At 43.4% G+C, this 20,889-nt stretch overlaps 2 protein-coding genes across 4 annotated transcripts in view; one reads left to right on the top strand and one right to left on the bottom strand.

Annotated features, from left to right (window-relative positions):
* Nucleotides 1-7,768, top strand: part of acad9 (acyl-CoA dehydrogenase family, member 9) — a 20,676-nt gene extending 12,908 nt beyond the window's left edge. The window contains exons 10-18 of the mRNA XM_048255338.1: nt 384-454; nt 631-750; nt 1,280-1,408; nt 2,438-2,517; nt 2,683-2,809; nt 3,486-3,563; nt 4,898-5,026; nt 6,083-6,155; nt 6,464-7,768. Coding sequence (XP_048111295.1) covers nt 384-454; nt 631-750; nt 1,280-1,408; nt 2,438-2,517; nt 2,683-2,809; nt 3,486-3,563; nt 4,898-5,026; nt 6,083-6,155; nt 6,464-6,564 — 908 coding nt within the window. The 3' untranslated portion in view covers nt 6,565-7,768. The remainder of the gene's footprint in view (nt 1-383; nt 455-630; nt 751-1,279; nt 1,409-2,437; nt 2,518-2,682; nt 2,810-3,485; nt 3,564-4,897; nt 5,027-6,082; nt 6,156-6,463) is intronic.
* cfap92 (cilia and flagella associated protein 92 (putative)) lies at nt 7,010-20,515 on the bottom strand. 3 transcript variants are annotated; one of them, XM_048255336.1, is made up of 18 exons: nt 20,228-20,515; nt 19,814-20,078; nt 19,488-19,690; nt 18,523-18,745; nt 17,694-17,819; nt 17,493-17,580; nt 17,146-17,252; nt 16,717-16,836; nt 15,360-15,544; nt 14,113-15,011; nt 13,822-14,016; nt 12,991-13,276; nt 12,580-12,744; nt 11,909-12,121; nt 8,684-8,837; nt 8,124-8,326; nt 7,454-7,599; nt 7,010-7,205 (listed from the first exon to the last, which is right to left on the bottom strand). In XM_048255336.1, the coding sequence occupies exons 2-18, from the start codon at nt 20,061-20,063 to the stop codon at nt 7,010-7,012; spliced, it is 3,759 nt and encodes a 1,252-aa protein (XP_048111293.1). In that variant the 5' UTR covers nt 20,064-20,078; nt 20,228-20,515. The 3 variants fall into 3 exon arrangements, with proteins under 3 accessions (XP_048111293.1, XP_048111294.1, XP_048111292.1); XM_048255337.1 differs by having other exon boundaries at nt 18,541-18,745; nt 19,488-19,693; XM_048255335.1 differs by having other exon boundaries at nt 19,488-19,693.
* Nucleotides 20,516-20,889: the final 374 nt, after the last annotated feature.

Consider the following 20,889-nt stretch of genomic DNA (forward strand, 5'->3'; position numbering starts at 1 on the left):
AAGAGTGGAGGATGGAGTAAAATATGGAGACAAATTGAAGTGTGATTTATTTTCGCGGATCGGATGTACAGGACCGAGCGGCGGTCATATTTTGTACCGCTATGCGGTACATCTAGTTTTGTTTATTGTTGTCAACGTCACCGGGGAGCTGCATGCTGATTGGTTAAGCTGCCTCTACAACTTAACCCATTGTTGTCTGGGCTACACCTGCAGTGCATAAATTACCCCGAGAATCAAAAAATCAAAACTTTTTAAAGATAGGACTCCTATGTCCTTGTCCTCTTACACCTATGTTCATGAAATATGATTATTATTTGACAATAGTTAATAAAGGGGGTCTGAACTAAATTGTTGCTGTCTGTCACTTGTTTTGTTTTATTCAGAGTTGACCGCAGAGTATGCAGCCACCAGAAAGCAGTTTAACAGGAAATTGAGTGATTTTGGAATGATTCAGGTATTTTCTATCCCCCGGACAGACAGTAATCAGAATCGGTCTCTTCTGAGTCATCAGTGTCCCCCATCATTAATTGCATTCCTATTAAAGCATGCAACAATGCGTGGTTGGGAATATGACTGCCCATTTTCTGTTAAAAGTAAAATATCTTTGTGTGTGTGTGTGTGCGTATGTAGGAAAAGTTTGCCGTCATGGCTATGAATGCCTTTGTGATGGAGAGTATGGCCTACCTCACAGCTGGCATGATGGATAGGCCAGGGCTTCCGGACTGTTCTCTGGAGGCAGCCATGGTGAAGGTGAGATGGCTGCGCACCTGACATCAGTTACAGTAAACTCTTTGACCTCAAGTTTTTATTTTCTGTAAAGGTGTTGTTATATGAACGTGTCAGCGAGCGCTTCCTCAATAGCATCATCTGATGTCTGAAATCAAGTCCGGGATGAATGACTTCAGAGATCTGATAGATACTATTCAACTTGGCTCAAGACTGTTCTTTGGTCTGAGGATAAAGCATTTAAGGAATTCACATGTCTGTCATGGATTTGTTTGTCTGAGAGACTGTGTAAACATGAACTTGCTTCTAGCGTGCCATTCATAGAATTTGTGTGACCACATAGCTCTGCAATGCAGCTGGTCTGTTTAGTGTGTGTGTGTGTGTGTGTGTGTGTGTGCGCGTGCGCTAGTGTGACTTCTGTATGAACTACTTGCTGCAAGTGTGTGTGTATACGCAAGTGTGACTTCTGTATGAACTATTTGCTGTGTGTGTGTGTGCGTGTGTGTGTGTGTGTGACTGAGTAACTGAGTCCTGTTGTGTGATCTCACTGCAGGTGTTCAGCTCTGAGGGCGGCTGGATATGTTGTAGTGAGGCGCTGCAGGTCCTGGGAGGCCTGGGCTACACCAAGAACTACCCGTACGAGCGCTACCTCAGGGACTGCCGCATCCTGCTCATCTTTGAGGTAATTAAGAAGCCTGAGCCTTACTCCACTGTGGAATCCTATGCCGAACTCACACCACAGGATAATAGGGCCAGTCGGTGGACGTTGTATCCTCCAGCGTCATCGGAACCGATTAACAGCCCAGATAATCCTGCAGTGTGAGGTGTTTTAAGTGGTCCAAGAGTGCCCGATCACGAGTCGAAGGTATCAAACATGTTTGATATTTACGACTGGATTTTGAAACAATTAAGTTCCGTTTTGTGTGTGGGTTGTGTTTTTTAGACTTGTATCTTAGTAGTAGTTGCTAGTTTCGGCTTGCTCCCTTCCTTCTGTCTCCCTCCACTATACCTGACAAATAAGCAAAAAAAAAACATAGTTTTGCCCTATTGCTAGATTTAAGGGGGAAAATATCTGTCTTTTCTCATAGAGAAACTCTGAAAGATCTGTCCCCATAGGTACGCAAATTCCCCAAAGGCATGTGACCTGTAAATGCATAATGTCCCATAGAGAAAATAGAAATTAATCTGAATCACTTGCTTAAAAACATGTATAAAGGATATGTGTTCAGGTTCCCAGTACATGTACTGTTCGATTATTCATATCCCGGGGTGTATTGTTCTAGTGTGAGAACACTGTTAGATCCAGAACCTTCTTTTTACATCTTTAGCTTTATTGCTACATGTTCTTGAATTAGTGCTGAGACCTCCTTATAGCTTTCCTGTATAGGAGTTGGCCAGCGGCCAACGGAGCTGCTTTAACTTTGTAACGTGATGTGAGACAACCCTCCCTTATCCCCCTCCTCCTCTCATCATGCCATACTCTGCAGAATGAAAGCAGAGCAGAACACCTGGCTCCAATCAGGAGACAGGAAAAGGACTTGGCAACTGTCCTGAGGTGTGTCCCAGTTATAGCCACCAGGGGGAGCACTGTCAGTCACACAGAGAGCCCAAGGAGATGAAGAAGGGATGGTAGTTAATGAATAAGACAGGCCTCAAGGTGAAGCTTAGGGTAAAGAGTTAGTATGCTGATGGTGCCATTCCTTATTTCCAGGGCACCAATGAGATCCTGAGGATGTACATTGCGCTCACAGGCATGCAGAATGCTGGCAAAATACTGACGAACAAAATCAAGTAAGTTGCTACACAGCCAGTTGAACTAAAAATAATTTACATCTGGTCATGTGTGTGCCCATTAATATGATTCAGTTGGTTATGTAGTGTCAATTGTCATAGGCTTTGTTAATGTTTGATGTTACCGCCTTTGCTTGGTTCTTGCTCTTTCTCTCTCTCTGCTAGGGAGATGAAGAAAGGTAACGTGGGAGTTGTCTTTGACATCCTGGGGAGTAAGCTGAGGCAGACCATAGGCAGACCTCAGGATCTGGGCCTGACGGGGAACGACGGCGTGGTCCATCCCAGCCTGGCGGTGAGTGACCACAAAAGTACTCTCTACAACTCTTACAGAGGGTCCGATCATAGCAAGGAATTTGGCACTAGGCTGCATTCCTTGATTTGCATCAGCCATGGACGGAGGGAGGGGCTGTGTTTTGTTGTTGTTTTTTTTACACTCACTGTCCAAGTTACCATGGCGATTGCACAACAACTCTTTTGGGACCCTGGCACCAAGTCATGTCTCAGAATGACATAACATAGATGTCCCCAAAGTGTAGCGCTGTAGCTGCTTGGTTTTCTGGCTGTAGCAACTCAAGCTAGGTAAAATCGACAGTACTCTGTGACCTCAAGAAACGGAGATCAATGTGTAAACTCGCCGGATTTAACACTATTTTCGTCTACACACATAGGCAATGCACTTGCCCTAATTTAAATGATAGGCAAAGTGCAAAGTTTAGCTAAAGCTAGTTTAATAATGAGGCAAAATGCACTGGCTAATTTAATACCATCCATGTGAAATATCCTAAGAACAAACACTGCTAGATCAGCTTAATGATCCCACACCCAACACTATAGGTTTAGCTCATGCACGAGACACTTTGAGTGACTTTGCCCATCATTTAAATACGGGCCCCTTGGATACAGGATCTTGGAAGCCAACCACGAAATAAGACATTTCTTTTCTGATTGTATGTCTGTGTTCATTACAGGACAGTGCAAAGAAGTTTGAAGAGAATGTGGTGTTCTTTGGCAGCACTGTGGAGGGCCTGTTGTACAGATTTGGAAAGGTAGAGCCCCCATCCTCCTCATCAATCTTTGTACAAGTGAAAATAAATCATATAGTTCCACACTGTGATTATTTGCGGACAGACCTTATTTTTCCACACGCTGAGTCAGTGAAATCATGTGAAATCATGCCTTGTAGAAGCCTGTTTCCCTCTATCTTCATCAGAGAGAGCACTGGGGAGGGACAGAGTGAGAGCAAGAGAGCACTTGGGAGAGATAGAGGGAGAGAAAGAGCGAGAGAAACAGAGCACTGGGGAGGGAGAGAGCGAGACAAACAGCACTAGGGAGGGATAGAGGGAGAGAAAGAGCACATTGGGGAGGGAGAAAGGGAGAGAAACAGAGCACTGGGGAGGGATAGAGGGAGAGAAAGAGCGAGAGAAAGAGAGCACTGGGGAGGGAGAGAAAGAGAGCACTGGGGAGGGATAGAGGGAGAGAAAATGTGGGCGAGAGACTGAGCTCAATTGTATGACTCACTCACTTCCTACGCACATTTTTTAAATACCGTTTAAAAAAAACAACAAAAAAAAACAGATATACATCATATTCGTTCAGGGTCCCTTAACGTGATGTTAGTATGTTAGTTGCCACGGGAACAGGCCTGGGGTAATTAGTGTGAGCTGTGTGTTCAGCACGAGAGGAACTGAACGCCCCCCCCAACCCCCCACCAAGTCCACTCTTGCCCCGCACCCCCGTTTTCCTGTCAGACTGAGGTAATGCTCATGTGTGGGACAGCTGGCCACAGACCCCACTCTCGTTCAGCACAGATCCGCTGAGCCCCATGCTATTATAATCAGGCTACAATATGCTCTCGGGGAAGGCTGCTTCAGATCTCTCCGATGCCGGCTCTTTTTTTTCAGCGGAACGACGACCGACCCACATTTCATGCCGGCTTCACGCAAAAGGGAAAGTTTAGAAGTGTGTAAATCTTGCAGCCGCAGAGCTCTCCTCTGCCCTGGAAAAGGGGGGGGAAGGAACTGAAGGTGTGCTGTAGCTTGCGTTGTTTCGGACATGGTCGTGGAGAGGACTTTGGTCTTGACCGCTCACGCTGCTCTCTCACTCCAGGACTGTCCACCTCTCTGACCCTCTCTCCAAACACAAGACGACATGTGACGTTAGTTGTTTCCCGAGTGTTGCATGTTCGTGTACATCTCGTCTATACACTACAACACCCCCCTCCATAACTCACTTAGTCACTCCATCTCCACCAAAGATTCTAGAATCTTTGATATCCACCAATCTCTCCGTCGTCAAATGTCATAGTCATCTCTCTAGTCGTTTCCCTTCTGCTCTGTTCACCTCGCCATAATCTTGGCTTTTCTCCTCTCTCCTCTCCCAGACGATCGTGGACGAGCAGCTGATCCTGAAGCGTGTGGCCGACGTGCTCATTAACCTGTACGCCATGACCGCCGTGCTGTCCAGAGCCACCCGCTCCATCAACATCGGTCTCAAGAACCACGATCACGAGGTAGCTGCTTCGTCCTAACACACCTGCCCCACTCAGTCAGTCATGCCAAAATGGGTGGGGGGGGGGACTAGAGCTTGACCTCAGCAAGGGTGGTATTATCCATAGGATACTGAAGCCACAATCACAAATGTGTTTCACAAATCACAAAATTACCCAAAAAGTGTTTGAAGAAAAAAGGTACTAATTTTTCACAACACAGTTTTGATAAGTATGTGTTAAGCTTCCAGATGTACAGCCAAGGCAGTTGAAATACTCCAGAAACGTGAGAGAATATTGGCATTATAAGTTCTAATTCCTTCATCTGTCGCGCTCTGTACCACAGCATGTTGTTATGATCCCGCTCCCCATTCCACTGTGGGTGTTCTGCTCTTGTCTCCACATCACAATCATCCAAACACGGCCATAAATTCAGCCAACTCCACAGCCAGACTAAGATTACAGAGACCCACATGTGTATACATTACCTCTATCCATCTGTTTTATTGAAAATAGCTACTGCAAACGTTAGTCTGTAAGGTAATCGCATAAGGACAAGTTATCCATTAGGTATGCTCATACACTTTTACATTTCCGAATCTCTTGTCTTCAGCAGTATTTATGGCCCCCTTGGGTTTGATTAAGGGGTTGGAGAATCCTCACCGATTTTACAGACCAGTTCAAAGACTGAACTGAAACTGGGTTATGTCCATGAGATCAGAGAGAGCGCTCTCTGTTCTGCAGTGGAGAACAACTCTGTGCCTCACACTGCAAATGATTTCTTCACATATTTAAATCAGTTGCAGGCGTTGGTATTTTTACACACACACACACACACACACACAGACTAGCAGTATACGGATGCAGGGCAGAACATAGAGCTTCTTCTCATGGCATTGAGGGCTTCTAACCCCTGTGCACCTCTCTGTGGGAGTTTGGCTACTCAAAATGGATCAGTCTCAGTTTTGCCCTAATTTCTCCCTGCCCCCCATGTCCCTGAGGTCAGATTCACCTTGTTCATTCCAAATAAATAAATTAATTGATTATTTTCTTATTTATTTTTGCTTCATTTCCCTGAAGGTGCTCCTTGCAAACACATTCTGCGGTGATGCCTATTTCAAAAACAACTTCTTGATGACTCAGCTGCAAAAAAGTAAGTGCAACACAAAAAGGGTAATTGGGACCAGCCCAGTGCATTTTTATAGCGTCTTCAGACAAAATACTTACACATGTATCCTGGTTTCCCGGCTTGACCTTCTAAACAGATTCGCAGCCCGGTACTGTTGCGCGCAAAGTCCACATTTTTCCACTTAGCCTTGTTTTAATCACTACAATTTCATAAACTTTTCTGCCTTCCAATGCCTTTGGGTCGGACTCATTCAAGCATGTAGGACCCACTTTAGATTGAGTCAACGAATGAATTCCGTTTGTCGTATAATGAAAAAATTCAATCTGTTCTAGATTCACCAGAGAACAACGACGCAAACATCAAGAAGATTGCCCAGCAGGTCCTAGAGAAGAGGGCATATATCTGCTCTCACCCGCTGGAAAGAACTTACTGAAACGGCCTACTGAGAAGCCATGGCTTGATCTGCATTAATTGGACTCATTCCTGGTCTCGTCCTCTCGATCCATCCATTCTCTTGGCCTGTCAGACCAGTTTTTGAAATATTTTCTGAAATCATGCCTAGTTCCGATGTTAATTTAACTGTGTGTACATACTATATAAAATACAAAATAGCTGCTTTATTAAAAGAACTGTTATCTGTTATTTTGGAATGTTTTTAATAAGCTTTTACTACTACCACTACTATATCATAAAACTTGTTTGTGTCAAAAGTCTGCGAGGGCTTTTGCTACTATAGAAATTATATATTTTTTTAAATTTGAAGTTGTCTAACTGAAATGCCTCGTGTCTAACCCACCGAAGTGCCACCCTATCATCGTGCTGTGGAAAGGAAGCCAGTGTTGAGCCTGTGGGCGACTGAAGCCCTTTGGTATTTATTGTTAATGCAGATGGAGGACTACTGCTCTGTGGGTGCGCGTCTCGTAGACGTTCCCGGCCGGCCGTACTCGGCGTGCCGTGGGTCGCGGCGGCGCGGCGGCCTCACTGCGCCTCCGGAAGCGATACACCTCCAGCTCCTCCTCGGTCAGTGGCTGCACTTCTCTCTTGTACTGGAACGAATGTGGTCTCCAGTAGCCCCTGCTCCGAGGGCAAAAAAAGAAGAAGAAAGAAGATAAACCCAAAGCGCACACCATTTTCTTATGCGATCCCTTGCACAGTCAGCGTGGTCTGAGTGGGTTTAGATGCTGTTTTGTGATCTCGCTCCACTCATTCAGTAGGACTGAATTTTCAAATAGCACTCTTATTTTGCCCCTTCTGCAGTAATATGGTATCAGTACAGCACAGTATATAAAGATGTGTTAGTTGTCCATGCAGTGCAGGCTCACCTGAAAGGGTTGTTCTTGTTGTACGGAGCAGAGGGATCCCGGCTTTGGTTCTGCTCCCCATCAGACTCTAGACCATCAGGAACGCATGCTACTCTTCTCTGCCTCTCTTTGCTGGCTACCTCTGGGGCAGTAACTGCTGGAGCAGTCTGTACACACACACACGCACACACACACACACTCAATGTCACCGTAAACCAGACATCTTGATTTCCGTTTATGATTTTTATGACACCCACAATTCTGTTTTGAATTTAACAGTGTTGTGTATCACCATTCAGTATTGTTGCATAGGATATAAACACTTTTCTCTAACGACCAAGCTTCTTATATCTTTCTTCCAAGTGTCTTTTGTCCAAAAAGATATAATTAAATGTGTCACTATAGATTTTGGGTTTATGTGCTCTTCCCAGCTCCATGCACACTTCAGCTGCATTAAACACAATATCCAAAGGCTGGACAATGTCTCAGTCACCTCATAAAGAACAGCCTTGAAACACATTATACAACTTTTATGCAGTTGAACTGGAAAAATAATGTGCTCAAATACTCATGGGCCACATAAATAGTATAACAAAACGTCTTTCAGACAGCATTAAGATATGACATTATCTTTGGAGCACTACCTTCATGAAGTCTATTGAGTTCCTTACTCCTCAGTTTGTGAACCCACCTTCCGTAACGTCCTGGTATTGGCAAGAGCGTACTTTGGCTGGTTATTGAGGATGTGCTTATCCAGGCCATCTTTCTCCAGGTGAAACTTAAACTGCGGGACTCTGTGGCTGTCAGTGTTGCATTTGTCTGGCAGGATCTTCCATAGCCACCTCTTGTACTGAGCACGGGCTGCTTCAAGTTGCTCTTCTTTCAGAAGGTCCCCTGTGATGGAGGATTACGTCAGTTTAATACATCTGCACAGGATTCCGGTCAGCATTTGATATAGACCACTATTAATGATTCTGTCTAACAGATAGTCAGAGCTACAGTACAGTAGTCTTACACATTTAAAATGTTTAATGATTCTGTCCAACAAGTTGTCATAACTAGTATGACAAACTGGAGGACATGGCAATTTAAACCATGTATGGTAATTCCTATCACCAATGAAACTCCCAGCGAGGTCTGATATGAGTTTCCTGTGCAGTGAAGTGACGCTCTGGCACCAGTTTGCTTCCAGCCTGAAGAGGCGGTAGGTAAACATCAGCTGCAGCACGAGTGTGTTGACCAAGGGCTTACCTGCCAGGTGAATGGTGACGGGGGGTTTTGGCAGGAAGACAGGTGGGGGCTTGATGTAGAGCTCAAAATCCTCTGAGCGCCTCTCCCAAGGCCATGCACCCCGAGAAAGAGTGGGCCTAAGGGTGTTGTCATGCAGGATGTTCTCCCTCCAAGGCTAAGGCAGGAGGGCCAACAGACAAGTATTAAGCAAGAAGGAAGGACAAACAGGATCTAATGTTAAAGACATTAGTAATGATGAAATTCCCTAGTTACTACCTCCCAATGGTTTCTAGTCAATCTACATATCCTATACTATACATCCTGAGGCAAATTAATTCATTTATCCACTTAGTTGTTTGTAGACTTTGGATGATTTACATCAGAAGTCGTACACAGTTTTCCTCTCTGTGGAGCTGAAAAGTTATACACCCAAAAATGCTGGACTACACGCTCCTTTTTAGATGTCTGTAAGACACTGACATTGATCTGCAAGGGCAGGTGCATGTCACGACCTTGAACGTTACACGCAGGTTGACTTAACAGGTTGTTCTGCCACAGTAAGTGATAACTCAGTCAGACTGCCCAAAAAGCAGCCATGGAAACGGGTCTCCATGGCCCTACAACCATCGATCACTCTGCATTAGCCACGTCACATTAGGTGCAACCAAATACCCCAGCAGGCAGAGAAAACATCAGTAAAACTCTATCTTCTTGCACATGCACCCTGGAATGCCCATAAATGTGGGATTTCTCCTGTGGACCCCTCACAGTGGAAAACCAGACACCCAAGAAGGGCACGGTAGATCGTGTGTGTGTGTGTGTGTGTGTGTGTGTGCACTGAGAGAAAGAGGGCGCATGCTGTAATTCTCGAATTCTTTGAATGTTTGAGATCAACACAGGCGTCACGGTGCTGCCTCTGCTTCAGGGCTTTGAGTGAACACTTGCCGTCTAAATCGGCTGTTTTGTGTCCAACAAAAAGTCCCCTGAATATTGCGCACCATTTCCTGTATTCTAATTTGATTCCCATTGGTCAGCACCCCAAACAAGCCACATGTGACTATAAACACAAACAAAGTCAGCGCTGGCTCCCAGTCATTAACCTTGTTTGCATTTTGTCCACATAACAGGGCACTGGCAGAGGTTAGGGAGTTTAGTGTCTGCAGTGCCGTCTGGAGTGGTACATAATAAAACTGTTACGGTAGACACAGATGCCACATACAGCGGGGAAAATAAGTATTGAACACGTCAAAATTTGTTTCAGTAAGTATACTTCCAGTAAGGCTATTCGCATGAAATTTTCACCGGACATTAGTATTAACTTAGGTAATCCACACATATATAAAAATCCAAACATTAATGTCTAAAAGTAGTGTTATGAGTAAAAAAGTGGAATGGCACAGGGAAAAAATATTGAACAGTACACAAACGCAAGGAATGGCAAGGAACAAACTGGAATCTATAAGTAGTTAGAGAAATGATCCTCCTATCTGTGCAAATTGATATAAGCTGGGTTAGTACATACTGGTGGGCTATAAAAAGGTTTTTTGTTAGCAAGGTGTCACACAAGAAACATTTCATGATGGGTAAAAGCAAAGAGCTCTCCCAAGATCTTTGCAACCTTATTGTTGCCAAACATATTAATGGAACTGGTTACAGATGCACTTCAAAACTTCAGAATCATCCAGCAAGCAGTATTGGAGCCATTATTTGCAAGTGGAAGGAACATCACTACATCATCAACTGGCCATGCACAGGATCTCCTTGCATGATTTCTGACCAGGAAGTCAGAAGGATGGTCAGAAGAGTAGCCCAAGAGCCAAGGACCACTCTGAGAAAGCTCCAGAAAGATTTGGAGGCAGCAGGTACAATTGTTACAGAGAAAATCATAGGTAATGCACTCCACCGCCATGGCCTCTATGCACGCTCATCCAGCATGATTCTATTGCTGAAGAAAAACATATCGAAGCTCGTTGAAAGTTTGCTACACAACATTTGAACAACCCTATGAAATACTGAGAGAATGTATTCTGGTTAAAAATTTAACTTTTCGGATGTCATACTACACACCATATTTGGAGGAGAAATGGCACTGTGCATCACCCTAAAAATACTCTACCAACAGTGAGGTTTGGAGGTGGTGGCATCATGGTGTGGGCTGTTTTTCATCTCATGGTACTAGCAGACTTCATACAGTTGAAGGAATGATGAATGGAGTCATTTTGTTCTGGGAGAATCTTTACATCCACCAGGATGATGAGGATGAGACATGGCTAGACCTTCCAGCAGGACAATGATCCAAACCATTCAGCAAAGGAATCTCTCAATTGGTTTCAGAGAAAGGAAATCAAGGCCCTGACTTCAATTCAATTGAACAGTTTTGGAAGTTAACTAAAGATCAGGATTCACAAGAGGGACCCCTGAAATCTTCAATATTAAAGGACTATCTGTTTAAAAGAATGGGCCAAACTCACACCAGAATACTGTGACTGATTAGTTTCATCATACAGGAAATGCCTTGAAGCTGTCATTGCAAATAAAGGCTTTTCCACAAGTATCTAAGAAATTTCAGCAGGCATGTTCAATACTTTTTTCCTGTGTCATTCCACTTTATTGCACATAACTCGACCTATGGACTTTAATGTTTGGATTTTTCTATATGGGTGGATTATCTGAGTTAATACTAATGTCTGGTGAAATAGCCTAATTGGAAGTATACTTACTGAAAAATGTTGACGTGTTCAATACTTAGTTTCCCCGCTGTACATTTAGAAAAGGATATATTCACCTCTCTCCTAATGATTTCTATGCCATACTTTAGGATTTATGTGTGTGATATTAGGCTTACTAGAATCTTTGTTGGTGTTTTGGTTTAATGAGAAGCTCTCGCTCCATGCACACTCTCTCACTTATAATGCAGTTACAGCACACACAATACTGAAATGCTGGACAATGTCTCAATCACCTCATAACATACAACCCTAAAAAGTGTTGGACCTGTTTTTTTCGAGACTGTAGCATTCATAGAAGTGTGTGTGTGTGAGTAAGTGAGTGTGTGTGTGTGCGTGAGTACGTGAGAGTGTGTGTGTGTGTGTGTGTGTGTGTGTGTGTGTGTGGGAGTGAGTGTGAGTGAGTGAGTGTGTGTGTGTGTGTGTGTGAATGTGTGTGTGAGAGAGAGTGTGTGTGTGTGTGTGTGTGTGTTTGAGTGACTGAGTGAGTGAGTGTGTGTGTGCTTGAGTGTGTGTGTACCTTTCTCAGTTCGTTGATGCGAGCCTCGTCTGGCATCTTGGGATGCTCGTTGGCCTCAATGCTGCTCTGGAAGCCAGGGTAGGTGAAGCCGTTGGGGGTGCGCCAGGCCCCGCGTGACCGGCCCTCCGCAGCCTTGCGCTCGGCCTCCACATCGCACGGCTGGAACGTGGCCGACTGGAACTCCTGACTGTACGTGAACCTCTGCCGTGGAGCCTGATTGAAAGGAAACGTGCTTCTCTGTGAATGGGTCATGTGGTCACATTCATGTGTTTGCAGTCGTCACTGCCATAAATGGAGTTGTCATAGGTTAAGGAATACTGATAATGTGTAAGTGTCTTATTGGATTTATCTTAATGAAGATAAACAGGTTTATTTACTTACCGGTTACTTAGTTAAATGCAATTGTCATTATCAATGCTGTACAGCACAGACTCACAAAAACGTGATTCAGGCTTCACTGATGAAGTGCTGTGTTTGCATGTTAGACTATCCTTTTTAAAGCTTTGAATTTGTAGTTTGAATGAAAGGTGTGGAGGTTCAATGAAAGGTTTCAACTCATTCCCACTCAGATCCATATTTGGTCAAACACTTGATATGTTTCATGGAAACCATCCCAGGCTTAACATTTCCTGTTTAGTGATTGTTGTTAATATCTCAGAGGGTTTGTTTACCTTCGCCATCTCCTTGCAGAGCAGCTCCTTGGCCTGTGCGGAGGAGTTCAGGGTCTGGATGCTGTAATTGTGAGCCATCTTTCCCTCCTCCACCTCTGCCACCACCACTGCAGGCTTTGGCTTCTGGGCCCTCTGGCTGGCTCTCTGCACCTCATCTATGTTGGCCTGATGACAAAGGACGGCAACGCAGAATAAAAGCTAGAGAACATCTCAGCAAAGAGGTTTTGACAACTGTGTTGCTCCAAAAGTAGCTCTTTAAAGGTCAGCTGTGTAATTCTTTACACAAGTGTACAAATACAGTGATTAAAATGAACACTACTTATGATTAATTTAGCAGCAAACTATTTGCAAGGTTCATTATTCAATATAATGAATGACTGTGTGCAAATGCATGTATTCCCCCATGAGTACTTGAACAAAGTCCTTAGTTCCTCCACAGAGTTGCTGGGTAGCTACGAGTTCCTTCCATTCCACATACTCCTGGTTGTAGTTCTCAATGGGCGGGTTGGACCTCACTCTCCCTCTCTGTCTCTCGGGCGCTCCTTGGGCACTCTGGCAGATGCGCTCCAGGATCTGCTGCCCTTTCTCGGGCAGAGAGCCAAACTCCTTGCTGAGGCTGAGCACCATTTCGCACGTAGGGAACAGGCTGTTGCGCACCGCATCTTTCATCAACGATACTTGGCACAGCTGGCTTAAGCTAGAACACAAAACAAAGGAACAGAACAGGTGCCAAAATTACACACCGCTATAACATTTCCAAGACATTTTCTTTTAGGTTTGCACATAAACAGTAACAATTCTTTACCGGAGGACCATTAAAAAAAATACTGTACTGTGATTTTTGTTGTTGTTGTTGCTCTGAGTGAATCTGAAACTCTAAGGTAAACACAAAAGAAAAAGTAGCTCCCAGAGTCTAATTAAAAGAAAAGCAATGTTTCAACACAAAAGGGTCTTCTTTAGGCAAATGGATGAACTGTTTGACAGAAAGGTATATAGGCGTTTTAAGACGTCAGCTGACAACATGTGATTAGCAGAGTCCATTGGGCAGGCCTCATTGTCCAATCAAAGTGCTCTACATATTTGGAGCTTCTCTCTGTTGTTTTTACCTGTTAGTATACTTTGTCCTGCACCTGGCCTAAACATAGGGATGTGCACACAACCACTCTGACTTTGTGAATCTGAAACTCAGTCCAGATCTTTTGAAACCTGACCATCTGCCATGATAGGCTGGCATGCTATTACCGTGAAAGGCCCTGGAAGCAGGCGTGCGGGACCATGTCTCTGACGTACACCAGCGGCCGCCTCATGATGGCCTCCAGGGGCTCGTGAAGGTAGATGGGACAGAAGCTCAAGTCCAGACAGTCGTAAAGACGCTTGGAGAAGCTCAGTGCAGAGTTATAAAGGGTGGTGATCTGTCTCCAGTCAATCCCATCTGACCTTAAAAAAAAAAAATCCATGAATTTCAGCACAGGAAAATCCATGTCAAACGCAATGCTACCAGGTAGCTGAAAACCAGGAGAAAGGGGATCTTACTTTGTTGAGGACATCTCCCAGAGTCTTCTGATGGCCCCATCCTTCAGTCCTTCAATAACAAAGAGATGCATGTTCTTGTCCAGTAAATGAAACCCAGTGAGGAAGTCCAGCTCTCTGCTCTCCATCTCCTGTGTGGTCACTTTGTAACAGCCCAGGGCTCTTTGCATGGCCTCCTCTGCTTTAGACTTCAGCTGGAAGGCAGCTGCGTTCACCCTCAAGATTTCAGCGCATAGTCTGGACAATGCTCCAACGTTGTCATGCTTCATGAGGTGGACAATGCGGCCGAAGGGACACTCCTCTTCGGTGGCAGTGATGTTGTCTATGTTTATAGGGCACGCTATCTCCACCTGCACATTCAGCTGCGAGTTGGACTCTAAGTAGTGCCCCATGGGCATGCAGTCGGTCTGAGGGTCGTTTCTGGCACCAGCCACCTCCAGCATTTTACTTTCCCACTGGGCTTGGTCCTTGCCCAGGATCTGTGGTGGGGCCGAGCTGCAGATGGCCAGGCTGTACCTCAAAGACCGGTGGCCGTTCAGCAGCTCGGCGAAGCTGAGTCTGGCCACACCGTGGGGGTGTCGGGGCTTAACAGGCTTAAAGGGATCGTGAGCGATGCCTTTGCTGTTGATCAGAGCCACATTGCTCAGCAGGTTGTCTTGAGGCGAGCGTCCAAAAATGGTGGGGCTTTTGGGCGGACTGTCTCCTTTTCTGTCACGGTCGTGGACTTCGATCTCCAGTGGCGAGCCGTGGAGGTACTCGATGAGCTCTCCTTGGCTGATCAGGCCGGTGAAGATGACATTGACGTCCTTGAAGCAAATGTGGCTGCTGTGCTCGTATCCTTTTGTTTTGTGACGCTTGGTGTTGTGGAACTTGTACTGGCAGTACACAGGGAGACAGTATTCCTGTCAAATTAGACCAGAGAAAGGCCATCATGATCCAAAAATTTCTATCTTGCTGACATCATAAAAATTCAGACCTATTTTCATTATTAGTGTGCAACAATAGCATGAAATTCACTCATGAAAATGTAATCAATTTATCAGTGTAAGGACTGTTAAATTGTAATGACTGTTACACTACAATGTAACAGTCTTTACACTGATCAAGATAGATTATTTAAAGTTAATTTAAGTTGACTGTTTTTTTTTTTGTTTGTTTGTTTGCTTGTGTTTCATCCAACAATTTGTAAAATGTCCTATTAGCTAAAATGTGTCTAGTATACACTGTGCTGTTCAGATGCTTTGGTATACCTCGAGTTTATAAAAAGGGACAGGGGTAGAGGGCAGCCTGGTGGCTGAGAGGATGGTTATGACCAGTGGATTGAGCATGGCCTTCATCTCTCCGGAGATGAGGGGCTTGTCCAGCGTGAGGTTGCACATGCCCTCCAGCACCCCTTTGGAGCGGGTGAGTAGAGAACCCGTCAAAGACTTCTCTCCTAAGCATGAGCAAGACAAACATAATAATGAACAAACATCAACTGTCCCCCTATAGGGCAGTTTGTCTTAGACATGAAAACAAGCAATCAATTACCTACCTAAAGATTGTCTAGGCTGCGGTATTTGCATCCTTGCAACATGTTATCATGTTTAAGTACTTAAACAGAGCTAGCACTTGTTTTCTTTAGCTCTAGAAGTGAAGTGAAGATCCACACCTATGATTAGTAGGCCAACACACTCAAACTGCTAACTGAATCCATGACCTAAATGTTCCTTCTGCTTCTAAAGGGTCAAGGACCTCCATGAAGACATTTACCTCAATATTCCTTCCCAGCTGTGGCTTGAAAAGCCAGCATTCCATCTGTGATGTTCCCTCCACATACACAATCCATGAAAATGTGGAGTAAAAACAACCTGAGCCCTTAACCCTGTAATATGTGGCTTCATAGTGGGACATTCTAGCTTATGTGTGATTTGTTGTAACCAAGAATTTCTGAACGTACGAGTCAAAGATTTTTCCTAAGTCAAAGCCCCTCATCAAGGCTTCCCACCATCGCATTAAGCGGAACACATCAAAAGCCGAGAGAGCCAGTTGGCTGGTTTTGTACTGGTGTTGTTCATCAGCCAATTAGAGGCCTCACTAACGTAGAAGGAACCCTACAGCTGCCACAGCCACACCCTCCCACTGAACACCGGGGAGCACTTATGCCAAACAGGGCCCCAGCAGAACATGGCTGCACCACATTACATAAACACTTCCCCTTCACAACTTGAAATATGTACAGTATGGCCTGGTTTCCTGAGCAGGGATTAAGTCATGTCCAGCTCTGGGTTGTATAAAAGAATGGGGAGAGACTCAACCAAAGACCACATGTAATCACTGTTTGGGTACATCAGCTGTGTCCCTGCATGCACGGCTATATATTGCATTGTGTCCATTGTGTATGGAATATCCACACAGAAATAGCCTACTATGCAATCTCTTTCAGTGGGCATTCTGCAGTGTCTATCACACTTAGGGGTTACCAACATAACCAGCATAGGACAAATTGTCGCATAGACACAAGATCATTACATTTTATCTTTAAAAATCCTTTTGGGACAGTGTGTATTGCCAGAATGAGTAATGATATCACAGTGGAGAACTCGTTAATCTTGTTGGGCTCTTTACCTGCAAGTAGATAAATGAAGCTGAGCTCTGCGGTGGCAGCACCATGCTTCCTGATGTAATCAGAATTGGCTAGGGAGGCCTTAAAAATGGTGTTTCTTCTTAGATTAAACCTCTTGTTGGCTTTTAGGTATGTGGAAAAGGGGAAATAATAGGAAGAAGATAACATCAGTAATGTTTTTTTGCTGTTGTTTTTTTTTTTTTTTTTATAATACACATATGCCTCTTTTATTTTTGGAAACATTTTTCCCTGAAATATGAAAGCACCAAAATACTTAAAACAAAATGAAGGAAAACTTCTCACATTTACATAATTACTGAAGGTCTAGAGTTCTTATATTTTGACAACAAATGACGTACTGCACCATTATATCCAGAAATACTGGGACGAAATCCTCAATAATAATCCCCAATGTAAAATTGAGTACTCACCCTGCACAGGAAAGGCTCTTTGGCTAAACTGCTTGGAGTCTTTAAGTTGGTCTTGAGTGCCTCTAGAATCTAATGGGGACTCCTGGTCTCTGCCTTGATCTGCAGATCTGGAGGAGAAAAAAAGGAAACTGGCTTTGCATACATTCATTCACCAGTTGCTTTTCTCCAAAGTAACATACATGTCAAGCACATCATTCAAGCTGCAGTAAGCTAGGAGATCCAATGAATAAGTACCGCCAAACCAGTTCTAGTCAACCTGACAATTCTTTGGCTTAGTACTGTAGATGTCATACAGAGATGGTCAGATTTGAGAGGGAAATGTATCGCTCCTCATCATGGTACCCAACCTTGTAGTGTACTGTGGCTCCTGGGTAACAGCAGTGGAGGAGGCGGCTCTCTCATTTGCAACGTCTGCATTAGACGACTTGGGTTCCGCTGTGAACAGAAAGAAGAGAATTGCGAGAATTGGTGGCCAGTCATGCTAGTGACACTAAAGCTACTGTGCAATTCTGGTTGCGCTGCTGCAACAGCAGTAAATATATCCCAACCTGTTGCACAGTGCATATCATATGATGTCTTCCTCAGTTCATATTGCATGGATTCTCCAACTTGTTTCATTTTTAAGCTTTCTTTTCCAAAATTATCTCGCAGCCTAAGGATCATGTTCTTTGTGCCTGTGGACAACACGCAAAAAGGCAATGTGAACAAAACTGTAAGCTATTATACACATGACACAATACATACAAAGGTTGGGTTCTCAGTCAATTCTGACATTTCTTTGTATATGCACCCAAGCTAAATGCCACATCATACATGAAGATCCTTAAGCTACATACACTAGACATGCTTGTGTAAATGGGGGGGAATTTACAAGATCTAAATGCCTCTGAGTCTTGAGCAGCACCTGCCACAGTGCGCTCTACACAGAAAATCATGAATCAGTTCTCTCGAAACTGCCTACTTCATAGAAGGAGGCTGAAGAATTATTCAGCATGTAAACATAAACATTGCTTCTACTTCTGATAAGAAGGAAGATTGTATACTGAACAATTATATATATATATATATATATATATATATATATATATATATATATATATATATATATATATATTTTTTTTAATATATATACTGTATGTATGTGCTGTATGTACACACACACACACACACACACGTATAATATATATATATATAAAATCAGCTAATTGCTCCATGATTCACAGACAAAAGGTAATCATATGCAGTGCCATCTTTATGGACAATTAATGAAAAGTCCTACACAGCCATCGCCAATCAACACTTTGCTTCAGAAACTCTTTTACTGAGTGTAATTTCAATTTAAATATCAACAACAAGGCTGTAACAGTGGGCACATACCAAAGTGGTCTGGACTACCTTCATCATTTTTTTCTGCCGGCAGTCTGAATCCTTTAGGCCTGTCGTGCTTGGCTGTGGATGACATATGGTCTTTGGTGTCCCAAACCCGGAAGGTGACCTTATGGTGAACCAGTTTGATGAGCATTTCTTTGGTGACATTGAGTCTGACAGACTGAGTCCAGGTCAGCCATGTTTTGTCATCCTCTATCCATGGCTTTAACACCTAAAGGTGTTCCACAGAAGTAAAGAAGGGAATGTGACAAATTGTGGGTAGGACCTCAATTTTCTAACAGATGTTCTATCTGTTTGATTGTCTGTCAAAATCTGTACTTCTTTTGGAAGCATGATGCAGATAAGATTGGAACGACACCTTTGAGTCAGTTTGTCAGGCTGTAACAGTGTAGCGTGCCTCTGGACACACTGGTTAATAGAACAGGAGGTAAACCTCTACTGAAGGTTACAACAAGACAAACACTGCCTTTGAAAAAAAATATATAATATTCATTTCAGTGTGCAAACACATTAACCATTCCACTGTAGGCTGCAATAGTATTTTCATTTTAATGTTGATTCCCTACACTGACTATCTTAATGATAATGAATGTATAGAATGATAATTCAGCTTTTGTCTCCATCCTAAACATAAATCCTATAATGACATGTGTCAGGTGATTACACCAAAGTGCATAATTGTGCCTTAATCCAGTAAGTGTTTTAAATTGAAGGATGTACAGTAAGTGACAAGTAAAGCATTCAAAAGAGACAGACAATGGTGTGTTATTCTACACCTACAGACCTGACACAATATCATGTGTCTATAAATATTTGATGCATAGTAACCCTTAACTTCGGCTTGTAGTAACTTGCATTGTGATGTGAGGAAGATAATGTGTGGGCCTCCTTCTTACACACTGGTTTAATTAATCCAAAAGAAATTATGCAATTTGCATAAGGATGGTACTTACTTTTGATTTATTGCCCTTGTAGAGCTTGGCAGCCAACCCAAACATGACAAGGTCTACTTTGGTCGGCTCTGGGTCGTGAGGAAGTAGATTGTACTCAATATGGTAATAGCTTTGTGCTTTGGGGGCTTCAATCACAGTGTTTGGTACAGATTTCTTACATTTCTTCTTTGTTTTCTCCACAGCAGTCACTGAGTCATCATCTTCTGCTATTGTCAGGATAAGCACATAGTACTTAGCCTACATTTACTTAATCAAAATGGTGTGGAAATGGAGTGAAACACATTTCCACTGTTCTCATGATTGACAGCTAGGCCTAGACTACTTACCATTTGGAATGGCCAGTGCAATGTTGACATTGAGAGTTACCTCACAACATAATCCATCTTCTGTCGATAGGCCTAATGAAATTGACTCTGGCGGTTCTATGTCCGATTCTGGATCCTCAATTTCAGGTTCTTCAATGACAGGTTCGTGTTCTCTGCCTTCAGTGTCTTCGGTTTTACATTCACGTGACAATGGGTGTTCGCTGAAGTTGTTTTCTAAGCTCTGTGATGATTCTGCGTCAGTAACCTCCATTTTCAATAGCGTGCTCTGGAACAATAGCTTGTGTTTTATAATAGGCCTACTTCATTCCTGGACATCAAAATTAATAACTTCAAATTGTGGGTTAACACACGTATCTGTAGTTTAGCCTCGAAAATGTTAAGATCTCGAAAATGTTTAAAATTTCTTAAACTCACCTCATCTGCTTAAAAGCGAAATAAAATGTATTCGTTTATGCACGAAGGGCTTGTCTCGGCACATTTGAATCTTCGATTCGCACGCGTCAGAAATAAGTTTACATCGGACACACATTCACAGGTGTATGCATATTTTATATTTTAAGCCTCCCCCGCAATACCTAGTGCCTCGAAGAAGGTACAGTAACGAAGTCAACGAAAGGCTTCTGTAGGCTAAGCTTACATGTTTTGTTTATATTAGGCTAATTCTCAAAGTCAGCAATGCGGCAAAAAAATGCCAACATTCCAAACGAGTTCGGTGGAGGACCTTTGTAGCATAAAGGCATCATGTTGCCCTGACAACAGTAGGTGTTTCATTGTAGCAGAAATAAAAGAAGAGCTGGTGCGTTCCAACCTTTGGTTCCACCAAAGAGATAGGATACTTGCACTAATTAAAGACATTGCTGATATGTTCCCTTATTTAGTTTGACAGAGTTTACCTTCAGAATGCTTTTCTAAACCAAAAAATATGGAAGTTCTTTGTCCATACATATACCTTTAATTATAATGCAAACGGTGTAGAATGTGCTCTATTGTGCTCCATTTTAATCTGTATTGGAATTGCAATTAGGCCTGTGCTACACAGACCAACGGGGTGTACTATTCGTCTTCCCTGTGGCCTA

Source organism: Alosa alosa, chromosome 10, assembly GCF_017589495.1.
Source record: "Alosa alosa isolate M-15738 ecotype Scorff River chromosome 10, AALO_Geno_1.1, whole genome shotgun sequence".
Classification (NCBI taxonomy): Eukaryota; Metazoa; Chordata; class Actinopteri; order Clupeiformes; family Clupeidae; genus Alosa; species Alosa alosa.

Bases quoted from the DNA above. Each gene is read 5' to 3' on its own strand.
- cfap92 (XM_048255335.1), bottom strand. From the start codon at position 20,063: ATGGAGGTTACTGACGCAGAATCATCACAGAGCTTAGAAAACAACTTC. The intron at 18,746-19,487 runs GTAAGTACCATC...GAACACCTTTAG, and splicing joins ACAAGGGCAATAAATCAAAA to GTGTTAAAGCCATGGATAGA. The intron at 12,122-12,579 runs GTAAACAAACCC...CCTTTCAATCAG, and splicing joins TCTGCAAGGAGATGGCGAAG to GCTCCACGGCAGAGGTTCAC.